We start from the raw sequence: 13,658 nt of genomic DNA on the forward strand, positions 1-13,658 counted from the left end.
CTGTTACAGTGGAGGATTACTGGACTGAATGTCAATATTATGACATAGTATGAGTGTGTTTCGTGTTTGGTAATTGCAATCATTGTTGCTTTTGTTGTGTCATCCAAAAAAAAAAATTTTATTCTTACAGTTGTCTCATCTGTTGTTCAGCCACATTATCTGACACAGATAGGATTTAGAGAGAATAATCTTAGAAAATCAGTATGGTTGAAATCCTCAAGAAAAAAATCCTGTGGGTCAATCCAAAAGAAAATCTTGATGGAATGTTTTTATCTTATTTAGAAAAACAACTTTGGAAAGAAAATAAAAGATTTTGACAAAAAAATAGATAGAACCATACAATATTAAAAAAAAAAAGAAAACAAAGGACACAACAAGGGTCCGATTAAAACTTCGGTTTTGCCAGCTCTTTAGTATTGATGTAGAGAAGTTGCCTTACCCATTCTTGTGCCTCATTTCATATCATTAGAGTTAAATCCAATGAGTTAATATTAAAGTTAACTTATTCCTGCATGAGAAGTAGAGCTCCTGAAATGTATAGTGTTATCTAGCAAAGCATCATATTAAGAGATAATTCTAGTTTTAATAAGTTCCAGTTGTCTGAAAATTTGTGGTTTCATACACTTTTAAGAGCAATAAAGGGCAATGGACCATATTTCAACAAAACTTTAGTTTTCTGATAAGAGTCTGTTTACAAATGACTGGAGATTCTCTAGAACTATTTGAATAGGCTTTTAATATATTAAAGGGGTGATCCTCAATCTTAAGTCTGCAGAAGCCAAATAGATATTATATATTTATCAATGACACTGTGTAGCTTAAATTTATTTTGTCTGAGCTGCAAGTACACCAACTCAGTGTGGGAAAGGCGGTTAAACTAATCAGAACTTCTTGTTGGCAGATGTAAATATCTTTGATGAACTGAAAATAGGAATATAATTTATTACTTAATAAATGAACATTTTTCGTGAGGTCTGTGCAAGAAGATAATAAAAAGGAAACCTAATGGTTGAAAATAATTAAGATGAACTTACATGATAAAACTGTAGAATCTACTGAATCTCTTTAAAAGCAAGACAACCAACTATTCATCTGAAATGGTTCTGTTCTGTATAAAGATGGAAGGACTTGATTACTTAACTTTTGAGATTCCTTTTACTTGTGACTTTCTGATTTGGGTTCAGGCAAATACAAGTGATAATTTGCTGTTATTAAATGTTTATCTGAGGTTGAATACTAAGGGTTTCAGTAAGATTCCCATCTCTTTTTCATGTTATCCATGTCTACTTTGTGCCTAGAGAGGCTTTGACCCAGGCTTGAGACATCCGTCCTTTTTCATTGCAGGAGAAGGATGACATCCAGAGGGCAGAATGCATGTTGCAGCAGGCGGAGAGGCTGGGCTGCCGGCAGTTTGTCACAGCTACAGACGTTGTCCGAGGGAACCCCAAGTTGAACTTGGCTTTTATTGCCAACCTCTTTAACAAATACCCTGCCCTGCACAAACCAGAGAACCAGGACATCGACTGGGGGGCTCTTGAAGGTAACTGGAAATTGGTTGCTCAAATGTTCGGAAAAGCAGTCACAATTCTAATTCAAGAGCAATTCAAAATCACCTCCTAAGCAAACATAAGCCCCTTACATGGAAGATTTGCAAACGGGTCATCAATTCTCTGGTACATAACAAAGAGAATAAATAGATTAATCAAGTCAATTACAGACAAACAGGAATAATCAAATACCATTATATCACATCCATTATACATAGGCTTCATCCATTATCAGAATTAAATGTTTTAGGGAAGACAATGCATTTAATTATCAGATGAAATAAATCCTGAGTTCCAAAACCCTAATTTATGTACTTAATGGACTGAGTGTTAATTCCTAGAAGCAAGAAATTGCAACCACTCATCATTTAAAAATGATATTTAACTTATGTTAAGAGATGCTTACTGAGATTTTTGTTTTGCTTCTTTGATTTGGATAATGGGGGCCACAAAATAATATTTTGAGGCAGAATCCATGACGGTTATATTTAGGAGGTTAAAGCCCTAAGACTGGACAAAAAATCACACAGCTTTCGTCAAGTTCTAATAGGTGATAGTGCCAGAGATGTTTTTCTTTTTTTCATCATGAATTGTCCCGATATTGAGACAGAAAATCAATACAAAAGTAATAATAAATGAATATCACCGAAGAAAGAAAATACAGATTTAAAAAATTGGTTGATCCTTTTCTGCAACGCTTTACTCTAGCTGGAAGGGCAAAATCAATCTGTGTTCCAACACTGCTGCATTTGTATGATTTGATAAACAGTGGTCAGGGGTCTGTGCATTCTGTTGACTACCAAATATGTATATCAAGTCCTCTAATCACCCATTTCTAGCTGCCTCTAGATCATCCAGATTTGGGTCCATCACTATCGCTTGAAATTCAGCATGTACAAGACAGAATTGATCATTTCCCCTTCCCCCATTGCCTCTCTACCCCCTGCCCCCATTGCATCCACCCTCCTTTAGAAATTCTCCATTTCCATTAATCATACCATTTTTTTTCTTCAGTTACCAAAACTCTGGGTTCCACTTTGATACCTTCCTCTCCTTCACCCCAAAATCTCTTGAATCAACAAACAAATACTAATAATTCTTCCCACAGAATGACCTTTAGATTGTTATTTTTCCTTTCGGCTCTTCCGGACTCTTATTAAATCATACACCAACTCTTTCACTAGGTCTTAGGGGCCTACTCCTCCATCCGTCAAGCACTTGAATGTGCCCACGTGCTGGTGTCAAACACTATCCCCTCTGTGGATTTAATTTAAATGCATATTGCCCTTCAGTAATTCTGCACACTGCTGCCAAGCACATCACAGTGCTGCTTTCATTATATCTCTGCCTTGCTCAAGAATTTATTATAGTAATAAAAAAAAGAACCCATAATGACTGTCATTGTCTAATAGATCAACCAAAATCTGCTACCTTGCATCCAAAGATCCCTGATTCTGGTTCCAGCCACTAGACAGCCTTGTCTCTGTGGACTATACAACACAGATCCCTGAAAAATCAGTTCCTAATGGTTTTAAGACAGACCTTGCCTATCGCTCCCTTTGTGTTCATATTTACACAATCTCCTACTTCCACCCCTTACTTATCCCCGCAAATCCTCTCCTCTTTCCTCTTTACTATCCAGATTTTACTAACCCTCTAAGGTAAAGCTCAAATTGCACTCCCTCCAAATTTAGCCCATAAAATTCTCTCCTTTATCTCAACTCAAATAGAAATATCTACCTCATATGTTAGCCCTCTAGCTTGCATGATCCCTGTTTGATGCCTAAAATACTTGTTTTTCCAGAAAGAATGTAAGCCTTTGAGGGACAGCCCTGAAGAGTTTCCCCACACAGGATCTTACGCACTACTAATAGATGCTCTAGAGATACTCATTGAATTGAAATGGGAAAAAAAATTAACACAGAATAACAGCCCTCATCCACATTCATTAGGGTTTTTATTTTTTTCTACTTTCAGTGTTTATTACATCCTCTTTAGTTGATCATAAAAAAAGGGATATTTTCCAGGTACGTGAAAGATAACTGGTCTTCATTCATTTAGGTGAGACAAGAGAAGAGCGGACATTTAGGAACTGGATGAACTCCTTGGGTGTAAACCCTCGAGTCAATCATTTGTACGGGTAAGAATATTGGGAGACTCCTCCTTAATATGAGGTACCAAGAGCTGCAAAGATCCCCAAGATTTCAAATACCACTGTGGTGTACAATTCTCTTTACAAAGTGTGTGCACCTCGGTGAGAAGGGGGAAATGCCACACTGAGCAGCAGATGTTAAGAAACTCACTTCCATACGCCAACCTTGCTGTGTATTTAGTACAAAAATCCTAACCCAGCAGCAAAAGGACAAATGGAATCCCTGTTGTAAACCCAAGATCTGCTCAGAAGCAGGCCAAACAGTAAATGTTCAGTTTGTGGTTGTATCTCCTCTGCCATTTGTTAGAGCCGTATTTCTCTTCTGGAGGCTGCGTGTTTCTGCTGAAGGGGCAAAGGTGGTCACACCTGTGGGAGACCTCCAGTAAATTCCCTCCCTTTCTCTGAGTCGAGTTTTCTTCACCTCTAAAGATGGAGCTACTGATGCCAGTGTTGCCAAGTTGCTGGGAATGTTCCTTGAGCTAATCTATAAGGAATTGCCTGGCCCGCTGCAGGAGCTTCATAAATGCTGAGTATCTGAGAATTCTTTTGTGTTTGTTTTTGTTCAGTGACTTATCAGATGCCCTGGTCATCTTCCAGCTCTATGAAAAGATTAAAGTCCCTGTTGATTGGAACAGAGTAAACAAACCACCATACCCCAAACTGGGGGGCAATATGAAGAAGGTAAACAATGACTCTTTTTTTTTTTTTTGGTTGTGTTGGGTCTTCGTTACTGCGCGCGGGCTTTCTCTAGTTGCATCGAGTAGGGGCTACTGTTCATTGCGTTGCGCGGGCTTCTCATTGCAGTGGTTTCTCTTGTTGCGGAGCTCGGGCTTTAGGTGCACGGGCTTCAGTAGTTATGGCACATGGGCTCAGTAGTTGTGGCTCACGGGCTCTAGAACACAGGCTCAGTAGTTGTGGCGCACAGCTTTAGTTGCTCCGCGGCATGTGGCATCTTCCCGGACCAGGGCTCAAACCCGTGTCCCCTGCATTGGCAGGTGGATGCTTAACCACTGCGCCACCAGGGAAGTTCCAAACAATGACTCTTCTGATGTTCTGGTAGGCAGGTGAAGTCATAAGCCTGCAAGAGTACCTTGTGAATACTTTATCAGGAGGCCAAACTTAGATAACTGTTTATCCATGGATTAAATTAGAGTACTGCAACCAGAAACCTGAATGGTTTTATTAAAGTGAGTTCATTATTTCAGTTGATTACTTATTTATAATTCCATGTTGGATGTCTTTAAACTTTATGATGTAAAAATTCTAATTAAGATAATTAGAGCAAGCAGATCTGCAGGGCTGCTTTTGCCCCAGCAAGGTCATCATTCTAATTTTCTAAAGAATCGAAGCCTTGTACTAACAGTTTGACTTGTACAAATAGTATGTCTAGTGTCAACGTAATGGGAACACATTGTTTTGTAAAAGCAGCCACGGGGTTGGCACGAACATTTCCCACCATTTCTCGTGCCTGTGACCCAATGAGCCATGAGTCATAGCCACAGGAATACCTGTCCCACATATCGGTCTACCGTGTGCATGTAGGATGGAGAGTTCAGATGTTCTATGTCAATCTCTATGAATTCAGCTATTTTAGGAATATTATAGACAGGTTACTTAGTATGGCTGTCTAGTTCTGTAGTGTGATATAGCCATGAAAATGTTCATCATAATAATTCATTTTGGTTTTGCACTTAAAGTACACTATGAATATTTTTTTGGTGGGAGTGAGGGGTTCGATTTAAGAAAAGATAGAAAATTATTTGACTAACTTAGAATCCTAGAATTGCAGAACCAGACGAGCCTTGAGAGATCAATCAATCTTACCTTATTATTTCATTTTATGTCTTTATTATCTTATTTTCTCGGGTATTTATCATCATAGAGATGATGACATTAGATTGTTTCCCTTCCTGCTCATTAACAGCTTGAGAACTGTAACTATGCAGTGGAACTGGGGAAGAATCAAGCGAAATTTTCCCTGGTTGGCATTGCTGGACAAGATCTCAATGAAGGAAACCGCACCCTGACATTGGCCTTGGTCTGGCAGTTAATGAGAAGGTAATGCAACTCAGGGGAATGGCATTTTATTGAATGTATTCTTCATCTAGAAAAATACTTGCAAATTTCAGAGATGTGATTTAATTTAATAAAACTATATTTTAAGCTAGACTTAAAACCAAAGGAATGTTGGCGGGGCAGTCCTGTTTTGTTTTTTTTTCTTCCGTTCAGTTCTGACAGTTTTGTTTCAGGTACTTTGAAACTCTGTTATTAGGGTCGTCAGTGTTTTAGATTGTTATGTTCTCTTAATGAATCACCCTTTTTCATTATGGAGTGACCCTGTTTATGCCTGGTAATATTCTTTTCTCTAAAACCTATTTTTCCTGATATTAATACAGCCACTCCTGCTTCTTCTTGATTAGTTTAGTGTGGCACATTTTTTTTCCATCCTTTAACTTTTAACTGATTGGTGTAAATCCAGTCACTTATCTTTTAAAGGGACTTTCAGAATAAGGGGAGAAATATGCTATATTTACCTACATATCTGTCATTTCAGGTGCTCTTCTTCCCATGGTGTAGATCCAGATTTCAATCTGATATCATTCGCCTTCTACTTGAAATATTTCTAGCAGTGTGCATCTGTTGGCGAGGAATTATTTCAGCTTCTGTCTGTCTGAGAAAATCTTTATTATATTTTCATTTTTGAAAGGTATTTTATCTGAGTGTACAATTCTAGGTTGATAGTTTTTTCTTTCACTATTTTGAAGATGTGTTCACTGTCTTCTAGCTTGCACCATTTCTAATGATAAATCTGTTGTCATTCCTGTCTTTGTTCCTCTGTGTGTAATATGTCTTTCTTCCTCTGGCTTCTTTTAAGATTTTCTCTTTATCACTCATTTTAAGTAATTTGGTTATGATGTGCTTTGGTGTTTCTTGTGCTTGAGGTTTGTTGAGCTTCTTGAATCTGTGGGCTTACAGTTTTCATCAAATTTGGAAAAATCTTGGCCTCTATTTCTTCAAATATGACTCCTGTACCCGCCCTCTAGTTTTTTGGGAACTCCAGGTACACATTTATTTGGTTATTTGAAGTTGTCCCAAAATTCACTGTTGCTCAAATCATCTTTTTCCTTTACATTTCATTTTTTCCTCTCTCTGTTTCATCTGGGATAATTTCTATTGCCTTGTCTTAAATTCACCACTCTCTTCTTCTACAATGTCTACCATTAATTCCATTTGGTGTATACTTTTTTTTATCTCAGACATAATAGTTTTCGTGTATAGAAGTTTGATTTGGGTCTTTTTGACATCTCCTCTATTTCTTTCCTTAACCTTCTTGAATATATAGAATATGATTACAATAACTGTTATTTCTGGGTCTGTTTCTATTAACTGATTTTTATCTTTATTATGAGTCATATTTTTCTGCTTCTTTGCATGCCTACTGATTTTTCATAGTATGTGAGGCACTGTGAATTTTACCTTGCTGTGTGCTAGATGTTTCTGTATTCCTTTAAATATTCTTGAATTTTGTCCTGGGATGCAGTTAAGTTACTTGAGCACAATTTGATCCTTTGGGGGCTTACTTAAAATCTTAATTAATCTCGAGCTAATTTTGTCTCTCAATACTGAGATAATCTCTTCTGAGTACTTTACTTGATGCTCCATATATCATGAGATTTTTCCACTCTGACTGGTAGGAACCAAATTTATGCCAGCCCTGTGTGAACTCCAAGGATTGTTCTGCCCATTCATTTCTGAAAGTTCTTTTCCCAGCCTCTGGTAATTTCCGCACATGAATGCTCCAAGTAGCACTCAGCTGAACACTTGAGGCAAACCCTCTGAAGATCTCTGGAGCTTTCTTTCTAGATGACTGTCCTCTCCAGGCAGCTCTCTTCTCTCTGCTATTCTGCCCCACACATTCTAGCACCCTGGCTTCCTTGAGTTCTCAACCCTGTCCACTTGGCTCAGGGTCACTGTCATGCTCTGTTTGAGTTCTCGCTCCCTGCACTGCAGCCTGGAAACTCTCCATGCAATAATCTGGGACAATCTTAGGGTTTACCACATTTGTTTTCCTTCTCTCAGGGACCACTGTTTTGTGCTTCCTGTTGTCCAATGTCTGAACAACGTCATTTCATATTTTTTCATTGTGCTTCATGTGTTTAAGGCAGAAAGGTAAACTGGTCCGTGTTATTCCATCATGACCAAAAGCAGAATTTCCTGCTACTTCCTTAACAGAGAACTTTAGATACCTTTTAGAGTCAAACATAAAATTGATTAATGTGAGAGCTATGTGGCCATATTATTTAAGCAATAGTAGACTATAATAAGATATACAAATAGAAAATAAATGGTGAGAAAAGTAAACAATTTTTGGTACAAAAGCATGAGCCTGGGAAGAATTTTAGACAGCAAATCTGTAAGCATGAACTGGTTTACTTTTACATGCTTTGCTCTTTCCCCCTTTACTGATAGCTCTGACCAGGCAGAAGTCTTCCGTTCCTTAATTAGAACCTATGTTAGTGTGACTTAATTCATTTTTCTACCTGGAAGGAAGCCCAAGAAACCATATGTCACATTACATTATGTCTAACAAGGTAATGGCGGAGACAAGGGTTTGTCCCTAAGCACTGCCGCTTTATTCCCAGGCCACTGTCTGCAGATCCTAATATTTATAATGGTCCTTGGAGTAATCATGTCAGTGTCTCCAGGTGATGTAGGGTGATCAGAAATGATCATAATCAATTTAACTACCTGATTTTCATTTGCTTTATCAAGTATGATGCTCCATTACTCCTTTCTCAACTGGGATCTCTTTAATGATTGAAGGCAGACGTCATAAGGCTTCTCTGGCACAGAAAACTCCAGAGCTAAAGAAACTTTAGCCTCTATTTTACTGCATGTATCTAGAACATCACTGAAAGTTCCTAAGGGCCGTTCTCACTGGTGTATTTGCAGAAACGATTTCTGAACTACTCTCTATTTTCTTTCACATGTGTTTGTAATTCTTAACAGACTGGATTTTGGTACTGATTGCTTTAAAAACCAAAGCAAAAGTCTTTTTAGTTGCAACAGTTAAATTGACTCATGGGTTTGAAGATGAAATTATCTTTGATATTTTCTATTTTAGTGACTTAAAAAGAAAACTCACGCCAACTCTATTCTATTTTGAATTTCATAATATCTGAAAATCACTTTGTAATATGATCTTCATTCTGGAAGTTTTATAAAAATGTGACCCAACATCATAGTTTAAGGCTAGTATATATACGATAAGGGCTAGTTTGCTGCTGTGTCTCTACCTGGTAAATAAGTCATATTTCTCATGAGTCTTTACTATATAAGAATTGTGCCTATAAGAAAATGGACAGAGAAATACATTACTGTGAAAGGCGATGAAATGACTGATAATTATGTAAATGCCACCAGAAGGGTATTTTTTTTTTTCTCTGTGTGCCACACATTAACAGATCTAATAAATTTAGAGCCAGTTCTAGCTGGAATTTATTTCATTGGATTTCACAGATGCGCTAATTTGGTCATTTATCTGGACAATAAATGGCATGTCATTTTTCCCTCTAAAAACAAATGGAAGCTTAAACCTCCCTTTCCCCTTCAGTAGCCTGGAAATCGTTCTCAGATTGGAAAGCTGGCAAATTGCACGTGTCTAAGTTTGGAGACCAAAGCCTGAGGCAAGTAGGCTGCTGGCAGACAGCCACAATAGTTAGACTCCAACAGATGAATCAAGAGTCTGAGGCAGGCAAAGGAGGGAATTCTCCCCAGATCAAACAGTCTGTGGATGGTGAATTGGGGATAGGTCCTTGAAAAACAAAACACTGAGGTATGTCCCTCTGGGTCACATGTTAAATAAATAACACAAGTGTTTGATGGCAGGAAAGCACACAAGTCATAATCACAGCCCCTCCAGCCCCACACCCCATCCATCGTCTGCTGTTGGATGAGGCCCTGGCTTAAGCTGGAGCTCATGGGGCATTTCGTTTTGACAGAGGGCTTCTCAGCACCGCGCGGTGTGCAAACACCAGGGATACTGGGATCTTGTCTGCAGGGTTCCATTTAATAATAGCACAGTCCCCCCAAAACATGTTTCATGATAAGGAGTGATTATCTCACGAGGAAAATCCTAGGAAGACACAAGCCAAATTGTTTTTTGTTTTCAATTTTGAATCTACATTCGGTGCTTCATGGACTTTCTAGACTGGAGTCTCCAACCTAAATGTTTGCCTTTCTTCCCTTTGTTTTTCTGATGTCCTCACAAGCAGGTGTCTGATTCCGTTTAAACCTCCACATCTCCCTTGAGGTGGCAGAAAGACAACTCTGTGCTCACTAGCACTGTGTGCCTCCATGAGGGGCTGTTCTCAGACCCCTGAATGCAATCAGCTGCCTCCAGGATGTTCTGTGTCTAAGTTTTCCTGTCCCTTTGTGGCCTTTTATATTTGCATGAATAGACTTTTGTATAAAGGTGAGCTTCTCCTCTGCACCATTTTCTTCCCTCACTCGAGGAGTGGCTTGAAAGCATTTCTCCTGTCCACTGGAGAGAGTCAACAAAGCAGGCTGGGCCTCCTGGCAAAGGGAAGTGAGAGTTCGGTCCTGAGATGAGTGAGGCTGCTGGAAGATTAAACCTAGTCTGTTTCTCAGGTTATTTATGGATGTGACCTGATGAAACAAACACTAACCCACCATCTCTTAATGAGTGGACTAGGCAGAAATTCTTACATGGTATAGTAAATGCTGGTAACGTAATGCACATGCTGTTAGGAAACAAGCCGGTTATGACATAAATGATATGATCAAACCAAGGCCTTTTCCAAAACTAGTAATATTTTGAAAATCTAACTGGAACTTATCCCATTTGTACTCGTTATTCCTTAGCATTTTGGTCCCGTCTCTGGGCCCAGACTCAGCATTTCCCATCTTGACTTTCTCCTTGCTTTTTCTGGGAGAAAATCATTCTGTTCGTTTCATCTACTAGTCTCCTCTTTCATTTGCTAGATGCCCAGTACGTACTGGGCACTCTGCTAACCCGTGAAAGCACTGAGATGAATATGGTCTATGGACTCTGTCCAAGGGCACGAGGTAGGCAGAGAGACATGCACCTCAACTCCATCAAAAGCTCTGGGAACCAGGTTGGAAGCAAGTGTAGCAATAATGATTAATATACTGCATGGGTCAGAAAAAATGATGCTTGAACTGGGACTTGTTCTCAGGATTAGAAATTCACTAGAGAGGAAGGACATCCAAGGCAGAGCGCGCATCTGAGTCATGGAAGCAGGAGGCAGGGGGACGCGTGGTGCGGTCGGTGAGCTGCTGATGGTTCTGTGCAGCTGGAAGAACGTGAGTGTGTGCGACCATAAAGCCTTGAAGAAGGAGGGGAAGGAGCAAATGAGAGAGGCACTGAAAAGGGACACTCAGGTCAAATTGCGAAAGGACTTGTGTGCCATTCTAAGGAATTGGACCTGTGTTCTTTGGGCCTCGGAGAGTCACTTTAAATGACATGACCGGAACAGTAGTTTAGAAAAGACAAAATGAAGAGGAACCAGCTGATGTGAGGGAGTCTGGGGAGGTGTCATTGAGAGGACTTGGATGCCAGATTGGTCCACATGATTTTATGGTTTTGATAAAGAAAAGTTGCAGAAACCCTTTTCCTCCCCATCGCCAATGATAGGAGTGCGCTTTCACCTGAAGGAAGCAGGGCATTGCTCCTATTTCTGAGATGACACTTGGAAACCATGTGGGAGATTGTGGAAGAACTGTGTTGAGCACAGAAGCAGTAACTGGAGGAAGATACCCGATGGATTATGTAATGGGCAAAACCCTGGACGCCCAAGTGGGGGGGGGGGCCTCATTTAGGGAGGCCCTCCAGACAGGACTCAACGGCAGGATACTGGAGTTTCATTTTGGACAACACACACTGAAATTCTAGTCTTTCGTGGGTAATTTGACTCTCCCCCCTTACAAGACTGAACCGTGAGGCCAGCAGACCTGCCCACCTGCTCTACTGCTTGGCTCTCTCCCTGTGTGTACCCTTTGAGAGAGATTGGCTTGGGGAATGGTGAGTCTTCTCTGCTCCATGGAATTTTAAGAGCTTGAAGCATCTTCTTAATGTTTCCCCTGCAAAACCCACTTCTCATAACAGTATGTATCTAAGGCAATTCTTACCCTCAAACTAGAGATTAATGTGTATTCCCAATATTTCTACTTCCTTGATACAGAGAGGAAACTCTTTTATATTTTTGCTTTATTATGTTGGCTGCCTGGGCTTTGAAGTATAGCTGATTTACAATGTTGTGTTAATTTCCGCTGTACAGCAAAGTGATTCAGTTATATATATATATATGTATATGTATATATACATTCTTTTTCATATTCTTTTCCATTATGGTTTATCACAGGATATTGACTATAGTTCCCTGTGCTATACAGTAGGACCTTGTTGTTTATCCATTCTATATATAATAGTTTGCATCTCCTAACCCCAAACTCCCAATCCATCCCTTGGCCACCCTCTTCCCCCTTGGCAACCACAAGTCTGTTCTCTATGTCTGAGAGTCTGTTTCTGTTTCATAGATACGTTCATTTGTGTCATATTTTAGATTCCACATGTAAGTGATATATGATATTTGTCTTTCTCTGTCTGACTTACTTCACTTAGTATGATAATCTCGAAGTCCATCCATGTTGCTGCAAATGGCATTATTTCATTCTTTTTATGGCTGAGTAATATTCCGTTGTATATATGCCACATCTTCTTTATCCATTCATCTGTGGATGGACATTTAGGTTGTTTCCATGTCTTGGCTAATGTGAATAGTGCTGCTATGAACATTGGGGTACATGTAGCTTTTTGAATTATAGTTTTTTTCCGGATATATGTGCTTGGGCTTTGCTAACACTGAATTGTTCCTTGATTTTCATGGTTCCTTTAAGAAAAGCGTCACTGGTTCAAATGCTTTATTTCATTTTCCTTTCCCTGCTTCTCTTCTGCTTTCTCTCTGTACAATGACAGTGGTATTCGCTCTGCATCTCACTCTAAGTATAAAGTTCTATTTTGTTATTCTAAAAGGAACTAATGTCATTACATATTCTTTTTTCCTCAGATGTAATGGTGTTCAGGCCATCTTCTGTGACAGGAAAAAAAAAAAACTTTTCTATGCTGGCGACTCTCTGTGAATAGTGATTCTTTTTAAAAAAATTTTTATGGGAGTATAGTTGATTTAAAATGTTGTGTTACTTGCTGCTGTACAGCAAAGTTAATCACTTATACACATACATATATCCACTCTTTTTTAGATTATTTTCCCATATAGGTCATTACAGAGTATTGAATACAGTTCTCTGTGCTATACAATAGTGAATTCTTTAGCAACTTTTCTCCAGAAATCACTCTTGATTTTGTTCAGGTACACACTGAATATTCTTGAAGAACTTGGAGGTGGGCAGAAGGTCAACGATGACACTATTGTCAACTGGGTGAATGAAACATTGAAGGAAGCGGAGAAAAGTTCACGCATCTCTAGTTTCAAGGTAACATGCGTGTCTCCTGCTCGCGGCCGCCTGAGCATTATGCTTATCTTTATTGCTTCCACTCTGTTTTCAAGAGTGACCTTCAGTGTGAGGTCTTTGAGGCTCCCCCTCCCGTTTTGATTTTGCTTGAATGACCCATTATTGTTTTGACGTTCATAGGCCATTTCATTGACAGATTTCTTGTCGCTGTCTCCCGTAATAATTAATTTTAAAAACCCAATCGTTTTTTACATGGGATTTTAGACGTTGTTCTTCCAAAGTAATGTAAAATATAATGTTTTTTAAATGTACATAGCCCCATGGTTCAGACTGTTAACATAATGAGGGTGAAATGTAAAATGCTAAAAGATCTCCCATGGGATGTTTTTCTTCTGAAAAAAAAGCAGTTGTTTACTTGTATGCAAATCCCATTTTTATTAATA

At 39.1% G+C, this 13,658-nt stretch overlaps 1 protein-coding gene across 1 annotated transcript in view; it reads left to right on the top strand.

Moving 5' to 3' along the window:
• The window catches only part of LCP1 (lymphocyte cytosolic protein 1), a 54,805-nt gene that overhangs the window by 34,616 nt on the left and 6,531 nt on the right, over positions 1-13,658 (top strand). The window contains exons 10-14 of the mRNA XM_007102510.2: positions 1,345-1,540; positions 3,609-3,687; positions 4,266-4,380; positions 5,624-5,757; positions 13,113-13,236. Coding sequence (XP_007102572.1) covers positions 1,345-1,540; positions 3,609-3,687; positions 4,266-4,380; positions 5,624-5,757; positions 13,113-13,236 — 648 coding nt within the window. The remainder of the gene's footprint in view (positions 1-1,344; positions 1,541-3,608; positions 3,688-4,265; positions 4,381-5,623; positions 5,758-13,112; positions 13,237-13,658) is intronic.

The sequence above is a fragment of the Physeter macrocephalus genome, chromosome 13 (assembly GCF_002837175.3).
Source record: "Physeter macrocephalus isolate SW-GA chromosome 13, ASM283717v5, whole genome shotgun sequence".
Lineage (NCBI taxonomy): Eukaryota > Metazoa > Chordata > Mammalia > Artiodactyla > Physeteridae > Physeter > Physeter macrocephalus.